We start from the raw sequence: 19959 nt of genomic DNA, 5'->3' as shown, positions 1-19959 counted from the left end.
GTAATTAAAAAAAAAATAATTCATTATTGATTAAGTTGTTACATATGTGTCCTTATTCCCCCATTACCACCCCCGATCCCCTCCACTCATGCCCTCACCCCCCTATTGTCTGTGTCCATTGGTTAGGTTTATATGCATGCATGCAAGTTCTTTGGTTGATTTCTCCCCTTTACCCCCACTCTCCCCTACCTTCCCTCTGAGGTTTGATGGTCTGATCGATGTTTCTCTGTCTCTGGATCTGTTTTTGCTCACCAGTTTATGTTTTTTTTTTTATAGAAAATTTTAAACATATACAAAAGTAGAGCAGTGTATTGAAACCCCATATATGTATTACCCAAACTAAAATATTGTGAACATATAGCCAATTTAGTTTTTTTATTACCCCTTTATTCCTCATTCCCACTTACCCAAAATTATTTATATTTTTGCCAAACATCATATGATTCTATTCATAAACACATTAGTTTTCATAGTTATTTAACACAAGAAATATTAATGTGTTTTAGTAGAAATGCTGTAATCTTTATAGCTATTTGATGTTGAGATATTAACTGTAAATATTTGTTTAAATTTCTGTTGATCTTTGGTTCATCATATCAGGTTATAAATTAACCAGATGGGTTCAGATTCAGTCAGATAGTCTTCCAAATTGTTCCTGGCTTCTTCAGAAGGTCAGAACTGTTCGAATGCTGTTAATAATTATATTAAAAATTAGTATAACTTTTATGATAATTTTAACCAAAAGTCACAAATAATTTTTGTTTTTTCCTTTCGGGGATTTGATTTAATCTTTCTTTATAAACACAATTTGGTAAGCCTAATTTTTTAAAATCTTATTATCCTCCTTTATTCCTGGTACTATAAAACTTTATATATGATGCCAATAAGCTGGGAGAGAATTGGGGACCTCACTTGTTCCTGGTTGAGGACTTGGCTGCCTAGTGATACTATGGAGAGGCAGAGTATGCCGTGTTGTAGTGATGTTTTAGTCATGGAATAGCCCCTGCTCTTGGCTCTCCGGTAGCTGAGGGCAAATTAGGCATTAAAAGGAGGTGGTTGGTGTGTTGGGATGCTACTTTCTGAGAACTCAAATATTCTAACTTCTGAATTAGTCCTTCCACATAAACTAGCAAAATGGGGGGTAAGCCTTAAGGACAGGGAATTCCTTATCTTGGATCTTACTGCTGGAGCTGTGGGCTGCCATGCATAAATGCTTTATTCACTCAGGGACTGGAAGAGCCACCTCTCTGTGGGGGGAGAGGCTCTGTGTCCTTTCCTCACCATGAGTCGGGGTCCCTGCACGTTAATAGGCCAATGATGTTATATCCCAGCTTCCCTCTCCCATTTCCTTGCATCTATGCAGCTGGCATGCCAAGAGCACCTGTCCTCCATGTGTTTCCTGTTCCCATGTGGTAAGCACACCTGGGAAGGTCCACCCCGTGTCTTCTCTGTTGCCACCTTTCCACCTGTGTGGGCAGTCAGGTGGTCTCTTAGTGGCCAGAGGGAGAGTAGGAGGCCTCATGTAAGTGTTTCCCAGAGGCCTTTGTTCTACCAGTGACTACCAGGCCTGTTTTTAGAATATGGGAGACTTGACCAGTTATTACTAAAGCCATGCAACATTTTGCATTTGGCTGCCACGTAGCATTCCTGGTTGGGTTTGTTCTATGATTGAGAACCCATGGTTAATGGTGGGGGAGTTATGAGCACCAGGTTCCAAGGCCCCAAACCCAACCAATTCCTCATTTGAGGAATATAGGGACTTAGACCTTGTGCAAGGTGTTTCAGGGCTTTTACACTAAGTTACTTAGCATACAACCATCAACCCTTCAATTCAGGCTGATGCTCTATCCACTGAGCCTAGCCAGAGAAGGCTATTTCTTTGATTTTTGTTCAGCTCCTTTTTGATATGTTGTAGCTAACATGTTTAAAATTAGGGGGTTCATGTCAGTCAGTAGGAACATTTTCTCAGATTTTTACACTGTGAAGTATCCTGTGTCCTCCCACCATGGACCTATTTTCTTCTTTTGTGACATTGCTTCTCTGCTTCAAACCCATGCCAGTTAACTCTAGGTCCCCCATCCCCTTTTGTAATGTCCTCTCTTTTCTTTGCTCTTTTGTCCTGCATCTCCTCTGTGCAACACTGTTCCTGGTGTCTTGCCCTTTGTTGCTATTGATCAGGCCTATGCTTGATCATTTTAATTAAAATCATTGATCTCAGTCTTATTCACTCCCAATTGCTAAGGATCCCCCAGTTGCGACATTTCTATAAATCAGTTCTCAGGGTTTATGGCAAGGGAGCTCACTACAGCTAAAATTGTAGGTCGGATGTCTCTTATAGGAGACCTCTGACAAAGCAAGAGCATGAGAGAGTTGGACATCCTTTAAGTATCTGATACCTGCCACTGACCACTCACATCTTTATGGTTTTCACCCGATTCTGAGAAAGAAGGGCCTCAGGGTGCACTCTGTCAAACATAACAGAACCAGGCTATGTTGTACCAGAGGGACCTGATGTTATAGTATAGAAACCTCTCTTTCTAGGGAGCAGCCCCAACTAAGTTAATGATCGTCTGTGAAAGGAAAAACATATATCAATTTATGCCACTCTCTATGTTGGGACAGTGTATGGCAGTGTACATTATGGAAACAGAGTAGGAAGATAGGTAATGTTGGGGTCCTCCCTCCCCCAATGGCCACTATTTCATCTTTTAAGCACTTCTAGTATGTCTGGTGATGTGGAAGATGTCAGAAAAGAAACAGATTATATTTAAACATCAAATAAAAATAAAGTCATCATGAAAGTTTGTCAAACCACTTACTCATCTGTTTGGTAATTTACCTTTTTCCTTGGTGCATTAGGTCAAATGCCTCATTGATTTTTTCAAAAGGCAGGGTATGGGTCACCAGTGCATCCAGGTTGAATTTCTTATTCTTGTAATCAGTAACCAGCTTTGGGATTGAATCTCTACCTTTGCAACCTTTAATTTGGCCAAAAGTTCAAATAAAGATGTGGTGGTTAACATGAAGAAGTAGATTAACCATTGTTTGTCGAATGAATGAAATTATTTGATTAGATTGGCTTCCTCCAAATAGATTAAACCCCATATTTAATTTTTCTATACTTTTATTTACTTTAAGTTTTTCTTCATAGCAGAAATTCAAGATTAATTGTATTTCTGCGTAAGTAATTATCTCTATTTGGTCCAAATTTGACTTTTGTTTTGGTTGGTTTATTTTAATGCAAATTGAACTTCTATTTGCAAGTTGTGGTAATCCTACTATACAAACTGTTTACTTTCAAGCAATTAATAGAATAGCTTTTATGTAGTCTTAGATGTATTCTAAGCACTCAGTATTTAAATAGGTTATGTTTCTTTCCTTTTAATAATTTTCAGTGTAACAATTTGAGTATTAATATAGAGAAAATTAGCAGGAAAAAATGATAGCACTGACCACCAAATAATGTTCCATTGATAGTACTGCCCATTATTAGCTCTATTGGAGAAATAGTCAATCCTTTATCACCAATGGCTACTCCAATGAGAGTACACGTTCCCCAGCCTACTGTTGTGCAGTCCAGGGCTGCTTTCTGGCAGGTTAAACAAAAAAGACCAGCTGGATAAGTAGAAAGGTAGACCATGCCATCAGTGTGCGTATGAACTGGGTTTCAGGGAAACTTTATACACTCTGCGTAAGAAATAAAGGGAGCCAAGCTCATGAGGTCATAGTGTTATAGATTGACAATTGAGGCCTTGCTTCAGATAGAACATTCCATAAAATGTTGAGCTTCATAAAAAAAAAAAAAAGATATTATAAAAAGAATATATTATTTCATCTTGTTTAATATTATAATTACTGGTATGCTGAACCTAGAATGTATATCATTGTCCATAAAAAATACACACATGAAGTTAGGAAAGATCTGTAAAAGGTATTATAAACTCAAATAGTCAAAATTTTGACTATTTACCAAGTGTGTATTGTAAAAAGGTTGCAATTTCAGGGGCATAGAATAAAAATCTTTAAAATCACGAGAAGAGGGTGATTATTCACTAGAGCCTGGGATGAGGCATATACGGCAAACTTAGTGCATTTCAAGGTGGGATAAATGAAAAGAAAAGCCATTTAAAATAGAGGGCAAAACAGTTAAAATTACACTAGCTGCTTCTCATGAAACATTTTATCTGCCTCTCCATTTTTTTAAGCTCTTTGCAGTTAGGTGGTCTTATGTGACCAGTTTTGGCCAATGAATGGACTTTGGGCAGAAGTGAAGTGTCATTTCTTGGCCAAAACAGAAAAGCTAGTGTGGAACCTGCCAGCTGTCCCTTCTCCTACTGCTACAACCAGAGGGACCTCATGTTGAGATTGTGAAGCCACAAATTTGAACTTCCTTGATGGGTAACTCACCATATAGAAAACAGTGACAGTGGGCGTGGGGGGAGTTGCATTGATCTTTTCATGAGAGGAAAAAAAGAATACTGTTATTTTATCCTACTGCAAGTTTGGGATGAAGATAAAATTCCTAAGCATTAAAAATGTAAATAAGTTTAAGAAAGCTATAAATTGTGGATAGCCATTCCACTTAGAAGCCCAATGGTAAATAGATAAACAGCTAAAATGTTTTGAGACAAGCATTATTCTATATAATAAAAGCCTAATATGCTAAGTGTCCGGTCATCTGCTTGGCCATTCAACCAACCAAAGGTAATGACATGCTAAGGCTTCTCAAGCACTTGCTATGTTGGCCCTGACTACCAGGGGGCAGAGGCTCCAGCTGGTAGGTTAACTTGCTGCTGGGGTCCAGCCTATCAGGACTGAGCGAGAAGGGCCAGACATGCCTTGCAGCCCTCCTAAGGTCCCTCCCTGGTCAGCCAACCTTTTGCTTTCCTCCTCAGACCCAATCCTGCACTGGTGGGGTTCCTTGGCCTGGCCTGTGCCCCCTGGCAATCCAGGCTGCAAGTCCCCCAAGTGCACAAATTGCATGCACTGGGCCTATAGTAGAAGAGAAATGTAAACTTTGTGCCATATCTGTTGCCATAGCCAGGGGGCAACTTTATTTTTTACCTTTTGGGGCAGTTTTTACTTTTTCAGAAGTTCCAATAGGAAATACAGTTCTTTTTCATCCCTGATCATTATATGAAAGGAGGAATTTGAAGTACAGTAAATTCTCTCCATCTTCTCTCTCTCTCTCCATCTGTCTTACTAGTGACAGAAGACACAATGACCTAGAACTTTAAGAATATGTTTTGAAATTTTTATCTGATTATGTGCTTATTTATTGTTTTGAGAATTGGTAATATTTCTAAATAGAAACTTATGCTTTTTGCATTTTTTATATGGCAGTTTTATTTTTGTTTATATATACAACATAGATTCATGTTGAGGGAAAAAGAGCACAAAGTACTACTGGTCATCTTAAGATAGCTGCTTACATTGACTTCTGTTTTTTAATTTTTTTAATTTTTATGTTTTTTTCTATTGCTTTTCTTACATTTCTGAAGTTTGCTCCAAGCAAGAATTTAACCTCCATAAAGATGACCTAGTTCAATGGGTATTATGTGCAAGTTCAGAGTTTTATTTAGTATCCTCTAATAACTTCTAATCAGAATTATTTTGAATTCTCAGTATCTTATATAATTGTCAATTATTTTAACTTATATATCTTATATAATTGTCAATTATTTTAAGTTTCTAATTCTGTTTAGTTCTTTATGCTGCTTTAGGGCATGAAAAGTCATTGAAATCAGTTTCATAGCCATTAGTGGAATCTCTATTACAACCTAGAAATTTTTGCAATTAAATAATTGACACGTTTTAAAATTTGGTGTAATTCTATTCCATAATTTAAAATACATTTCTTGGTATAATAAATCAGGTAATAAAAGAACCTGCCAAGTTTCAGGTCAGTGTTTCTCAGCTTGAGAAACTTATAAAAAAATATTGGTTCCGGGGCCTCCATCTGGTACTAACAAACAACAACTCCCAGGCACTTGTAAAGCAGCGAGTGTTGAGAATATCTGTACTCTGAAAATAAGGTGAACAGGCTGAATGTCAATGTTTGTAAACAGTTTGAGCTTTGGAAAGAGTAGGAATGGATGTGGCACATTGCAAGCTCCAAGTGCCAAGGACCATTAAAAAGCAGGGCCTGACACAGAGAGCAGTGCAGGACAAGGAGCTGTCAATGTATGAATCTTCAGGAAGAGCTACATTTACCTAACAATCCCCTTTCAAACAGCTCTGTTATTACAATGAAACCATTCTTGGAGGGGTGGCTTGCTCCTCTCAGCAGCTCTTGCCTCTCTCTCCTCTTCTGGGGAACTCACCAGTCAGGTGAGAAGCAGGGGAAGAACCTGCAAAGGCAGCTCCTGGTGGAGGCATGGACTTTTATTATGGTTCCTTCCATAGAGGAGGGTGTTAGGAGCCAGGCTGAGTGAAGGGGTAACAAGATCCTGGCAAGCCATCTTGTCCATCTGTTGCCACATGTGCGGGTGGCTCTGCCCACTCTCAGGAGAATGGGATAGACAGAGGTAGCTTCTCAGGCCCTGCAAGTCAGGGAGCCCGACCTGAGAGGAGAGGAAAACTGAATGATTAAAAATTGTAGTGTTTGCAAAGAAAATATGTACCGTACTTTTAATTTTGCAGCATGTGTGCATTGAATATATTAAACATGTTAAATATTTACTTTGGACCTAATTTTGCAGCCGATTTTTGAGGACTGGCAGACAGAACTGGATTGTGTGTAGGCTGCTGGCCTCTCCCTGCTCTGCTTTTTGATGGGAGTGGATACCTCAGGCTGTTAGGGTGACACCAGCCACATTCTCTTCCTCCTCCTTTAAGTCTGCCTTTCCTGTTCTCATTGTTTTGCTCACTTCTTGCAGGCACAATTCCTTAAAAATTTTCACTTATAAGTTTCCTCTGAATTTCATGTGGAAGAATAAACAAATAATAATAACATAATAAATCTGTAATATTTATCAATAGACTAAATATTAATTATAACACACTACATTATATCCAATATATTATTAATAAACATTGCTTATTATCCTATCTAATAAAAGGCTAATATGCAAATTAACCATCACTCCACAACAAAAATGATGGCACACATAGCCATAAGATGGCGGCACCCCTTCCTCTCAGCCTCACCAGAGTCCCCCAGTCTTGAGGAGGGCTGCCACTGAGAGCCTGCAGAGTAAGCAGCCTGGCAGCATGCTGCCCAGAGACACTCCTGACTCTTTATACAAAACAAAAACAAGTCCACTCCCCACAGAGTGAACCCTACACACAAACCTGCAGCCTGAGGTCTCAGCCTGGGAGGGGCCCACACGATCACTGAATGAGCCCCTCCCAGCGGTGGCAGCCTGGGCTGGGGTCTCAGCCTGGGAGGGGTGGAAGGGGTGTGCACCCCCAGGCGTGATCTCCTCCGGGCAGCCTGGGGTCTCAACCACTGAGTCACACCAGTCAGGCAGATATGGAGGAATCTTAAATGTTTCTTTCTTTTTTTTTTTTTTTAAATATATATTTCATTCATTTTTTTTACAGAGAGGAAGGGGAAGGAATAGAGAACTAGAAACATCTATGAGAGAGAAACATTGATCAGCTGCCTCCTGCACACTCCTCACTGGGTATGTGCCCCAACCACGGTACATGACCTTAATTGGAATTGAACCTGGGACCCTTGAGTCTGCAGGCTGATGCTCTATCCACTGAGCCAAACCAGTTAGGATTGTCCAATATGTTAAAGAAAAAAACCCTCTCTGATAAAGAGGGAATATGCAGGGGAGGGCATTTGGGGGTGATCGGGTTGTCAGAGGAGGGCAGTTGGGGACATTTGAGCTGGCAGAGGAGTAGTTAGGCATCGATCAGACTGGCAGGGAAGTGGTTAGGGGGTGATTAGACTGGCAGGCAGAAGCGTTTAGGGGCAATCAGGCAGGCAGGCAAACAGTTGGGACCCAGCAGACCTGAATTGTGAAAGGGATGTTCGATTGCCTGTTTAGGCCCAATCCCTGTCGGTTGGCAGTCGGACATCCCCCAAGGGGTCCCAGATTGAAGAGGGTGCAGGTTGGGCTGAGGGACACCCCCCAGCCCAGTGCACAAATTTTGTGCACTGGGCTTCTAGTATTAACATAATTTATATATATACAAATATGTGAATATTGACTATGAAGTGACTAACTATATTAATATATACATACAGTCAATGTTTATTAATGTTAATAAATATTACTTATGTACTATTATAAAAAATATACATACCATGACTTCAGATCCACCTGCACAATCAAGTGCAAAATCCACACCCCCACCAGTCATTTCAATGATGACCTCCTGGACGGGTTTTTGTAGCTCTCTAGGATTGAGGCAGTCAGTGGCTCCAAGGGCTTTGGCCTTTGTAAACTTCTCACTGTTGATATCAACAGCTATGATTCTGGCAGCTCCTGCTACTTTACAACCCATTAAAGCAGAAAGGCCGACACCTCCCAGGCCAAAGATGGCACAAGTAGAACCTGGGGTAACCTGCAGGCAGGAAAATCATAAGTTAAAGCAGCTGGTCCCCCCTTCTTTAAAGATACAGAGGGAGGTGGGGGCAGGAACATATGAAGGACTTCCTGTCATAAGACTAAGGGATTTAGCCACTTGGGGAAATTTACCAATGTAAAAATGAATGAATCACTTTCTGAACTTTGAGAATCATTTGAGGGTCATTAGGGTCATCAGTTTATAAGGAACAAGCCCAAGTGGAAATAATTTCCTTGTTTTCATTTCCCCTTTAGTGGTATCAGAACAAAACCTGAAAGCTCACACACTGTAAAGGGTTTATTGCTTCCCTTTTAAATAGACCCACCCCCCCTCGGTCAATGGTGTCCCGCTTTACCAATGTTAAAATCTGGTCACCTTAGGTATATCTGACTGACAGCTTAGGCCTGCTTCCCCTGGGGAGCAGGCCTAAGCCTGCAGTTGGACATCCTTAAACCACTGCTGCTGCGATTGCCAGCTGAATGATGCTCCTCCTGTGGGTGTGCACTGACCACGAGGGGGCAGCTCCTGTGTGGTCAGTGTGCATCATAGTGACCAGTCGTTCCACTGTTTGGTTGATTTGCATATTAGCCTTTTATTATATAGGATTACTGATACTTCCCTTTCCTTTACTTGGTCCTATCAGATTTATTTTTCTTCTTTGAGCATCTCCTGAATTGGTTTAGTTGTTCCTCAACAGTGGGAATAACATGGGAATTTAGATAAGCTATGACTAGATTTAAAAGTAAACTGTAGCTGAATCTCTAGTGTTAATATTCCTGAAAAAAGATCATAGTAGTAGAAGGCGAGCATCTGTATGGAGTCCAGAAAAGGGGATGTGTTTAACCACAAGAGCAATAATTCTTCCTTGAGAGGCCAGTGCCATCTACAGGAGAATGTGCTTTGACTGCCAAGGTCACATAAGCTGTTAACATTACCCAACTAACACCCTTCTCCCAGGAGCCTTTGTATTGTAGCTTGTCTTTATATATATATATATATATATATATATATATATATATATATATATATTTGATTTTTTATAGAGAGGAAGAGAGAGGGATAAAGAGCCAGAAGCATCAATGAGAGAGAATCATCAATCAGCTGCCTCTTGCATCCCCACCCCCACCCCCCCCCACTGAGGATATGCCCGCAATCAAGGTACATGCCCTTGACCGGAATCGAACCTGGGACCTTTCAGTCCGCAGGCCAACGCTTTATCCACTGAGCCAAACCGGTTTCGGCGAACACTTTTAATTTTTATTAATAAGTGAATGAATGAATGAACAAATGATATTTTATTTTATTTTATTTATATATTTTTATTGATTTTTCGCAGAGATGAGGGGAGAGAGATAGAGAGCCAGAAACATCGATGAGAGAGATACATCGACCAGCTGCCTCCTGCACCCCCCCCACCGGGGACGTGCCCACAACCAAGGTACATGCCCTTGACCGGAATCAAACCTGGGACCTTTCAGTCTGCAGGCCGACACTCTATCCACTGAGCCAAACCGGTTTCGGCAAACAAATGATATTTTAGAGGGAGGCAATATACTGATGGCCAAGATTAGCATCCCTGTGTGCTTGGCCAATATAATTCTCAATGAAAAGTCAGACCTTGATATTCCGGTTACTAAATCATCTTATTTTCATTAGGATGACTTTGCTTTCTTGAAACCCAACAACTCTCATCAATCTGATAAAAAGAAATTTTTGTTGGAAAACTGAGGGCAGAATTTCACCAAGATGCTTTAAGGATTGTATATGAACCTAGTTTTGTTCATTCATTCACTGAAAGATTGTCACATCCCTACTGTGTGACATGCACAGGGTTAGGCTCCAGAAACATCACAATGAACAAGAGAGAGTTCTTGCCTTCAAGGAGCAAATAGTTTCATAGGAAAAAGAAGTAATGGGAAATTCCTCCATAGGGTGATAAGTAGACTGGAATAAACATGGGTACTTTGGGGAAAACTGCGAGGGGCACCTAATTCATGCCCAAAGGACTGGAGTAGTTTTCCAACAGGACGTGGCAAATACGAAAAGCCAGCCAGAAGAGGTGGAGGGAGCTGCTCTCCAGGCAATGTTGATGGGAACAAGGTGTGCAAAGCCCAGAGGCCATAGTGACTGGAGGCAAGGCTGGGCAGGGAAAAGGAGGGAGAACCACTGCAGTGTACTTAAGGAAAAGAGGAATAATGGAAAGGGGATGAAATAGTCATATGTGCTGTTTAGAAAGACCAATTTTAGTTGCAATTTGGAGTCAAAGGATGAACTCTGATGTTAAAGAGATTTAAGTTAGGAGATTGTCTGAGGGATACTGACATCTCTCTAGTCTCTTGAGTTAAACAGCTTTGAAAAGCTTATAAATTCTAACACGGGACTCAGGGACATATTTTTCCACCATTAGAGCTGCCATCTGAGAACCTGCACTGGAAACACAAAAGGATAGGGTGAGAAGCAGAGATGAATTACTACAGTTTAGGGAGGAATCTGTTCCCTCAGGGAGAAAGTAGGCATGGCCACGAGGGGGTGGGTGGGGTCTCTGCAGTTTCTATTGTCTCTTGACTGGGTCTGCTGTCCCAGGATGAGGATTCATATTTAGGGGACATATTTACAGGCTGTATTTAAATTAGGGATGACCTACAATATAACATACTATTATAGGGAAAGAAATCGACATGAATTGGTGCCAACTGTATTCCAGCTACTGGGCCAAATGTCTTACCTATGCAATACAATTTAGTTTTCCCACAGTAATTAGTAATATACAGAATATTGTTATACAGAAGTAGAAGTAAAGAGGTTAAATAGCTTGCCTAAAACCACAGGGATGATAAACACAGAGCCAGGGTTTGAAGATAATTCTAGCTGCTTTACCATGCTGCCTCCTGATAATTTCTGTTTTATAGAACCTGGTGATTAACCATTTTACCTTGGCAGTGTTGATGGCAGCTCCATAGCCAGTTGAAAATCCACATCCAAGCACACAGACTCTCTCTAAATTGGCATCATCATCTATTTTGGCCAGATTAGTATCTGATACGACAGTGTACTGAGAGAAGGTACTGGTCCCTAGGAAATGGTAAACTGGTTTTCCTTTGCAGGTAAACCTGCTGGTTTTGTCTTCCATTAGTTCTTGCTGAATAATAGGATCTTTGAATTGACTAGAGATTTAAAAAAAAATACAAAAAAGAGAAAGTAAATGGATCACTGATTACTTTCCTAAAAAATAATAAGGCATTTTGTATTAGTTATAACAATTTTAAGATATGAAAAATTGAGAAAATCACTGGGAACTTTTACACATATATATACAAACAAACACATACACACATATGCCATATATATATATATTCCCCCAAAATGTATACATACTTTAACAATTGATAACTCATGTAATTTTCACTCCTTTTCAGGTTTAACTAATTTGGAATAATGGGTGAAGCCAGACTAAGCTTTGAACAAAGAAAACTTATTCTAAAGTGCTACTAGACTTTTTTTAATGGGGATAAATAAAAGGTAAAGTTTATGGTACAAAACTAACAACAGTAAATGAATTGAGGGCATACAAATACTGACAAAATGATTCTTGATGTTTGCAATTCTTGATGATTGCTTTGCATCAGCAGTGTCTGGACCAGTATGTTCATCAGTTTGAAAATAGGCATTGACAAAAAAAAAATTAATTTCTGTAGATTCTTTTAAATTTTGCAAATAAACTGTATGATAATAAACAATGACTTTATAATCATTCAAAGTTTGTATAAATTTTTGTCATTATATATAATATAAAAACATAATTTTAATATATTTATTGTATATAATATATGATGACATAGTAAATATGCAATATAAATAGTACATAAAATATAATATGTATAATACATAATATAATCCTATCTAACAAATGGTAATATGCAAATTAACCATCACTCCATCACAAAGATGGTGGTGCCCATAGCCACAAGATGGCAGTGTCCAGTCCTCTCAGCCCCGCCTGAGTCCCCCAGTCCTGTGTGTGGGGCAGCTGCTGAGAGAGGGCATCATGAATGGCCTTAAAATTGTTATAACTAATACAAATAACTAATATAACTATATAACTAATATAACTAATACATCTGCATGGTGATGAGGCAAGCCTTCCGTGCCCGGTCCTGGATGGGCCTCTGGGCTGTAGAGAACCTCTGGGCAGTGGGTGCACGGATTTGTGCACAGGGCTACTAGTGTGATATAACAGACATAATAGTCAGGGGTCATCTAAAGATCATAATGATAACAATAAACTTAAAATTTTTATTTATTTTTTAATCTTTATTATTGAGAGTATTACAAATGTCTCCCTCTTTCCCCACTTGTCCCCCACCACTGGGTTCCCACCCTGCCTCCAGGCTTTTACCATGGCTATTATCTCTGTTCATGGTCAATGAATATATGCATATATGCATATAAATTCTTTGATTAATTTCTTACCTCCCCCCAACCCATTCCCTCTGGGAATTGTCAGTCTGTTCTCTGATTCCATGTTACTGGTTCTATTTTATTTATCAGTTTATTGTATTCATTAGATTCCACATGTAAGTGAGATCCTGTAATACTTGTTTTTCTCTATCTGGCTTATTTCACTTAGCATAATACTCTCCAGGTCCCTGGATACTGTGTGAAAGGGTCAGAGATCTATTTATTTATTTATTTATTTATTTATTTATTTATTTATTACAGCTGCATATTATTTTATTGTATAAATGTACCACAGCTTTTTTATCCACTGATGGGCACTGGGTTATTTCCAGATCTTAGCTACTGTAAATAATGCTGCTATGAATATAGGGGTACCTATATTCCTTCTGATTGGTGTTTTGGGATTCTTAATCCCTTAGACATGGGATCCCTGGGTCAAGTGGCAGTTCCATTTTTAATTTTTTTTGGAAAACTCCACACTGTTTTCCATAGTGACTGTACCAGTCTGCATTCCTACCAGCAGTGTATAGGGTTTCCTTTTCTCCACATCCTCGACAGCACTTATTTGTTGATTTGTTGATGTTAACCATTCTGGCAGATGTGAGGTTCTATCTCATTGTCGTTATAATTTGCATCTCTCTAATGATTAGTGATGCTGAGCATTTTTTTCAGATGTCTTTTGGCCGTTTGTATGCCTTGTTTGGAAAAGTGTGCATTTGGATCTTCTTCCCATTTTTTAATTGGGTTGTCTTTTGTTGAGTTATATGAGTACATTATATATTTTGGGAATTAACCCCTTAGCCAATGTATCATTGGCAAATATAGTCTCCCATACAGTGTGTTCCCTTTGCATTTTGAATCTAGTTTCTTTTGCTGTGCAGAAGCTTTTTAGTTTGATGTAGTCCCGTTTGTTTATTTTTTCCTTTGTTTCTCTGGCCTTAGGCAAGGTATCGGTGAAAATTCATTTGTGCACTGTTTGCTGTAATAAGCAATGTTGATATGAACATTCTAGCACATGTCTCCCTGGGTGATTTTGCAACAGTTCCTTGTACACACCTGAGTAGAATTGTTGGGTAGAAATATGCATGTCTTCAACTTCATTTTTGTTTTGCCAATGTACTGCCCAAAATATTGGTACCAACTTATAGTCTTACAAACAGTGTGCGGAGCTTACCTGAGCTTTGCACAAAAATTTGTGAGTGGACTTAGACAGAACTTGCATTTTTTACATTGAGGCATGTAGAGAGGAATCACTTTGTCACCTAGAAAGAAAGGCCATATGTTGGATGCCTATAAACGTTACTTGTAAATGTTACCTATAAATAATTTCTACCAGATGAATCAGTGGAAAACACCATTCCTTACAGTATTCATTTTATGTTCAGCATAGTATAGGTGGCAAAACATTTTGTTACTCTAAAACAGTGGTTCTCAACCTTTCTAACGCTGTGACCCTTTAATATAGTTCCTCATGTTGTGGTAACCCCCAACCATAACATTATTTTTGTTGCTACTTCATAACTGTAATTTTGCTACTGTTAATGAATCATAATGTAGATATTTATTAAACTGTAATTTTGCTATTGTTAATGAGTCATAATGTAGATATTTATGAAGTAGCAAAGAAAATAATTTTATGGTTGGGGTCACCACAACATGAGGAACTGTATTAAAGGGTCGTGGCATTAGATAGGCTGAGAATCACTGCTTTAAAAGATTGCTAATTTCCCCAAGTATTACCTATATTCTTCCCCCGAAGCCCTGCCTCCTGCTGGGCACTCAAGCAACAAGTCTATATTGATACCATCAGGTGAAGAGTCCTACCTGAGACTCTGCTATCTTTGTAGCTATATCATAACTGTTATATACTACATTTCTAAACCTCCATGTGGAATAGGACATCCTCATATAACAGGAGAGGTGGACAGTGACGGACTAGATATGGAGAGTATATGTTAAACCATCACTACTGTGTTTCACCATTTGTTTTACTGTTAAGTTTCACATCTTCTACTTTTCATTCAATTTTGATTTTAAAATGGCTTCTATCCTCTGACTAGGGGCCCGGTGCATGAAATTTGTGCACTGGGTGTGTGTGTTGGGGAGTCCCTCAGCCCAACCTGCCCCCTTTCACATACTGGGAGCCCTCAGGGGATGTCCTACTGACATTAGTCCTCTAGTATGTAAAGGAAATGAGCATATTTCCCAGATTTTACCAGACAATTCTGACTCAAGTATTCTGTCTCATTGTTAGACTGTGATAGATTGGGTTCTCACTTTTGCTTTGGAAAAGATGGTCCCTTATGTAAACATAGATCAATATAGCATGCAGAGCCAGGAATCTATCAGGAATTATCCCTGAAATATCCTGACATTCCCACTTACTGGATTGAGAAAATAAAATACCTGGTTTGCAGTTGGTCACTCCTGGCCCAACACTCTCCACAATACCTGCCCCCTCATGGCCAAGGATCACTGGGAACAGAGCCTTTGCAAATGCAGGATGGAGAACATGGGCATCAGAATGGCACAGAGCAGTGGCGATCATCTACAAAGCAACCAGATACTTGAGTTGTTTCTGTAATTATATCATTGGGGTTGTTAAGTGGGTAATTTTAGGATAATTTCACTGTCATCCTGAAACTTTACAGCACTTTTAGAACTCAATAAATACATAATGCTTAAAAAACACACACCAAGTTAAGATATGTTAGCATCTATTCTTTTCCTCTTATACCCTAGTTTTTTGGCTTTTGCTATCATTGGAAAATCATAAAGAGAGAAAATTGGCAGTTACTGTCTCCAGGAGAGGAGAAATCAAAGGCAATAGGAAAAATTTAAACAAAGTCTAATAGGCAGAGGAAAGTCTAATGGGGAGAGGAGTGGAGAGAACACAGGTTTCAAGGCCTTGTTCAAATTTTGTTGAAATGACATGAAATAAAATAGAGGAAATTAAAATTTTATAGTTAACAGTGAGAGGTCAAGTAAAAGGTTGTCTAAATTAATTACTGCTGTATCTATATTCTTCTTCAAGATTCTGCTCATGAGGGTATCCCATTCATGCTCATGTATAAGCCCTTCCCGTGGTGGTTGGAGGAAAAACATAACCTGGGCAGCCAGCTCTGGGGAAGTGGAGAGGTGACCCCAACTTGCCATCGATGATCTGTCCACTCATCGTGGGCTCTTCTCCCTGCTCACCCACTGCCTTCCCTTCATCTGCACCCAAGACCTGTGCTGCCTCGGGCAGCTCTTCAGGTTTTCCTTTCCCTTATTTTGAACCAAATTATCTTTCTTCCTTTTAATAACACTTTCCAATAATTGGCAAGAGGAAAACAAAAAGAAAACATAGCTAATGGGGATTTTCTTAATCTGATTCTTAAGGTTAATGATTAATGTTAAGGTGCTTTAGTTAAATTTTAAGCCCTTTATTAATGACTACTGATAAATAATTAATGATTTACCCCTTCTGGAGATAAGGCCTGTTTGTATCTGAACCTAAAGACACAATCACCTACACTGAAAACAGCCGCGCTTCCCAGTCACATCCCACAGGTTTGACCTGACAGAGCCAAGTCTGCACCAAGTCAGTGCCTACTGTGCCCTGCCCAGGGAGAGTCCCCACTCACCTGGATTCGAACTTCATGTGCCTTGGGGGGAGCTACCTCCACCTCTTCTATGCAGAGGGGCTTGTTTGCTTCCCAGGCGATGGCTGCTTTGCATTTAATAACCTGGGAGAGAGAGAGGGCCAGAGTGAGAGAAGAGGAGAGAGAAGGGAGAGTTTGGGGTGGAGGATGGGAGGAAGGGAGACAGAGAGAATATTATGTGGGGAAATGAAAAAGCATGTTGATACCATAACTTGTGGCTGGATGTTTTATATAATTATATTATTTTATAGAAAAGGGATTAATGAAAATAAGAAACCATGATCTACATTAGAATCATCGCATTCTATTTTTTTTCTAAAAGAGTAGTTTATTGATTATTTAGAGCACATGTGTCAAACACAAGGCCCGCGGGCCAAATCCGTCCCGCCAGGCCTTGCAATGTGGCCCGCACCGCGCTGTCATCACTGCACTCCGCTGCGTTTCCATCACAATGACAGTTTATGACTGTTCAGTAAACCATTCGGCCCGAGATTTAGGCTGGATTTTAGATTTTGGCCCCTTCTCTGATTGAGTTCGACACCCCTAATTTAGAGAGAGGAAGGGAGAGAATCATAGATCTGAGAGTGATCAATTGCCTTCCACAGGCTCCTCTTCAGGAATCAAACAGGCAACACTTTGGTGCAAGGGATAACGCCCAACCACAGGAGCCCCACTGGCCAGGGTGCCCTGTTAATGTTTTGAGAAAAACAGGTGCATTAAAGTTTACCTTAATATAATGCCTTGATCTTTCCCCCCTTCAGTAGCAAAGGGAATAAATTTATAGGGTTTGGCCAATAAGTATTTGTTGACGGATGGATTTATTGTCAGCTCTGAATTACCTGAGTTCCTTATTGCTAGATTACAGGTGTGATTTTACATGTTTGTTACTCATGGTATGATCCCCGCTAGGATCAGAAGTTATTGACAACACCAGGGAACTTGTTAGAGCTACAAACCCTGTCCCAAATTCCCTTAATCAAAATCTGCATTTGAACAAGATCCAAGTGGTTCATATGCACATAAAAGTTTGATAAGTGAGGTTTAAATAATTAGTAAGTTTGTCAGTAGAATAAATAAAAATTTTAAAAAAATTGGTCACTGCAAAAATTTTGGGTAAAAATGTATAAAAGAAATTAAATAGTATTATATAAACTTATTTTATAAATTAAGCAAGATTCTATAATTAAAATTTTATTTAGCCTCTTAAAACATTTTAATTGAATTCTGAGAGGATAGGAGAGGGAGAGAGACATAGAAATATCAATACTGAGAGAGAATCATTGATTGTCTGCCTCGTGCATTCCTCCTAGGGATTGAGCCTGCTACTGGGCATTTGACCTGATGAGGTTTGGAACTGTGACCTCTTGGTTTATAGGTCAACACTCAGCCAGTGAGCCACAACAGCTGGGCTTGCCTCTTTTTAAAAAATATATTTTATTGATTTTTTACAGAGATGAAGAGAGAGGGATAGAGAGTTGTTAAAAACATCGATGATAGAGAAATATGGATTAGCTGCCTCTTGCACACCTCATACTGGGATGTGCCCGCAACCAATGTACATGCCCTTGACCCGAATCGAACCTGGGACCTTTCAGTCCGCAGCCTGATGCTCTATCCACTGAGCCAAACCGGTTTCGGCCGAACCTGGGACCTTTTAGTCCACAGGCCAACGCTCTATCCACTGAGCCAAACTGGTTCCAGCTGGGCTTCCCTCTTAATATTATATATTTTAGTTTTAAATATAAGCAATATTGAAAGAAAGTAGAAAGAAACAAACATATATTTTTCCATTCTAATACTTCTATTTTTTCTTTTGATGTAATTTTCCTAGTTTTTGACAACATGAATACATATTTTTGACAGTTATGTAATTTTGAATTATTTTAAAAAATATCACTAGTATTATTTACAGGTACAATATATATTTATTATAGGAAGTTTCAAAATACAAACAAGAAGAAAAAATAAAATCCACCTGCAATTTTGTGAGATAAATCCTTTGAATTATCCCCCCAAATGGGATCTTATTGTATGTGATACTTTTAATCTACTTTTTCTACTTATTAATATATTAATATTATTTTCCATATTGTTCTCTAACACTACTTTTAACAAATGCAAATTCTATTTTATGGTTAGAGTACAGTTACCCAAATCTCTCTCTTCTTTTGACAATTATAAATATTTAATTTGACACCCTGCTGTAAGCATTATGGCCAGTCTACAATAATTTTATAAGTAAATTTCTAGCATGAAGGGGTACTTTGGGTCAACTTTAAATGAATGCATTCAGAGGTTACCTTAAATGGAAGCAAAAGTATACAAATAAAGAAGATCTGAACAAAGAAATAGTAGAAGTACATTTACTTACTTTGCCCGTGGTGCCCATTTTTCTTTGGGAAACTCGCCTTGGAAGCTCGTTTCTGATTTAAGACGTGCTTTCACATCTGTCCCGATGTTCTCTCTGTATCCTGGATTGAACTGCCATTGAATAAATGCCATCCCTGCTCTTTTATTCTCCAATCACTTTCCTTTTTTTATATCTATTTATCTCTGCTCATATTTCATCATGTCCTTTGTACTATCGTATTTCAGCTGCAAACAGCCTTTGCTCCCAGACATTATTTGGAGATTTTTGTTTACTTTTTTCTCTTTTATTGAAAAATATAATTTTTTAAAATTACTTTATTGATTAAGGTATCACATATTTGTCCTCATTCCCCCCCCCCCCCATTCCCATCCCAAACCCTTTCCCACGCATGGAAAATATAATTTGATAGGTAAAAGTTTATTACACATACAGATGAGTTAACACAAAATTATAAAGGACATTTCCACTGCTCCAGAATCCTTCCTGTACCCACCCTTTTAATGTACCACCTTAATTATTTCCTTGCACTTCTTTGTAATTTATGCTTCTCTGTAAGTATTGTTTAGCTTTACTTATTAAAAACTTTATATGAATGAAATCTAAGTGTATGTATGTCTTCTCTCAATTCCATGTTTTTTGAGAAACCCCCCACATTGCATGTAGTTGTTTATTCTATTATCATTTATTTTTCTTTCTTTTTTCTTTCTTATGATGAATTAAGGGTTGCATAAAAAAGTTTTCTTAAGGAAAATTCAGGACTAATATGCAAACAGTACCCACTATTATGCCAAGCAGAGGTTTCGGGTCTCTGGTTGTGCTCAGCAGAGTAGTCCCTGGATGCCTGTAGGCAAGTACCTGGTGCCCCGTCTGAGCTTATGGAGCCGTGGCCGCTGGCGCTGTGGGCCAAAGCTCCCCTGGAACTCTTGCTGGGCTGTTGGTGGGAAATGGAGTGTCCCACAGAGG

At 39.1% G+C, this 19959-nt stretch overlaps 1 protein-coding gene across 1 annotated transcript; it reads right to left on the bottom strand.

The window, feature by feature from the left end:
- Positions 1-359: 359 nt before the first annotated feature.
- LOC118721620 (all-trans-retinol dehydrogenase [NAD(+)] ADH4-like) lies at positions 360-19146 on the bottom strand. Its single transcript, XM_036442825.2, has 9 exons — positions 18997-19146; positions 16608-16709; positions 15388-15529; positions 14156-14243; positions 11456-11687; positions 8260-8520; positions 3454-3589; positions 2840-2978; positions 360-689 (listed from the first exon to the last, which is right to left on the bottom strand). Exons 1-9 carry the CDS (start codon positions 19012-19014, stop codon positions 665-667), a joined length of 1143 nt encoding a protein of 380 aa, XP_036298718.2. The 5' UTR covers positions 19015-19146; the 3' UTR covers positions 360-664.
- Between the last annotated feature and the right edge of the window lie 813 nt (positions 19147-19959).

Source organism: Pipistrellus kuhlii, unplaced genomic scaffold (genome assembly GCF_014108245.1).
Source record: "Pipistrellus kuhlii isolate mPipKuh1 unplaced genomic scaffold, mPipKuh1.p scaffold_m20_p_1, whole genome shotgun sequence".
NCBI lineage: Eukaryota > Metazoa > Chordata > Mammalia > Chiroptera > Vespertilionidae > Pipistrellus > Pipistrellus kuhlii.
Note: the sequence above shows the minus strand (reverse complement) of the source record. Positions and strands in the feature narration are given on the sequence as shown.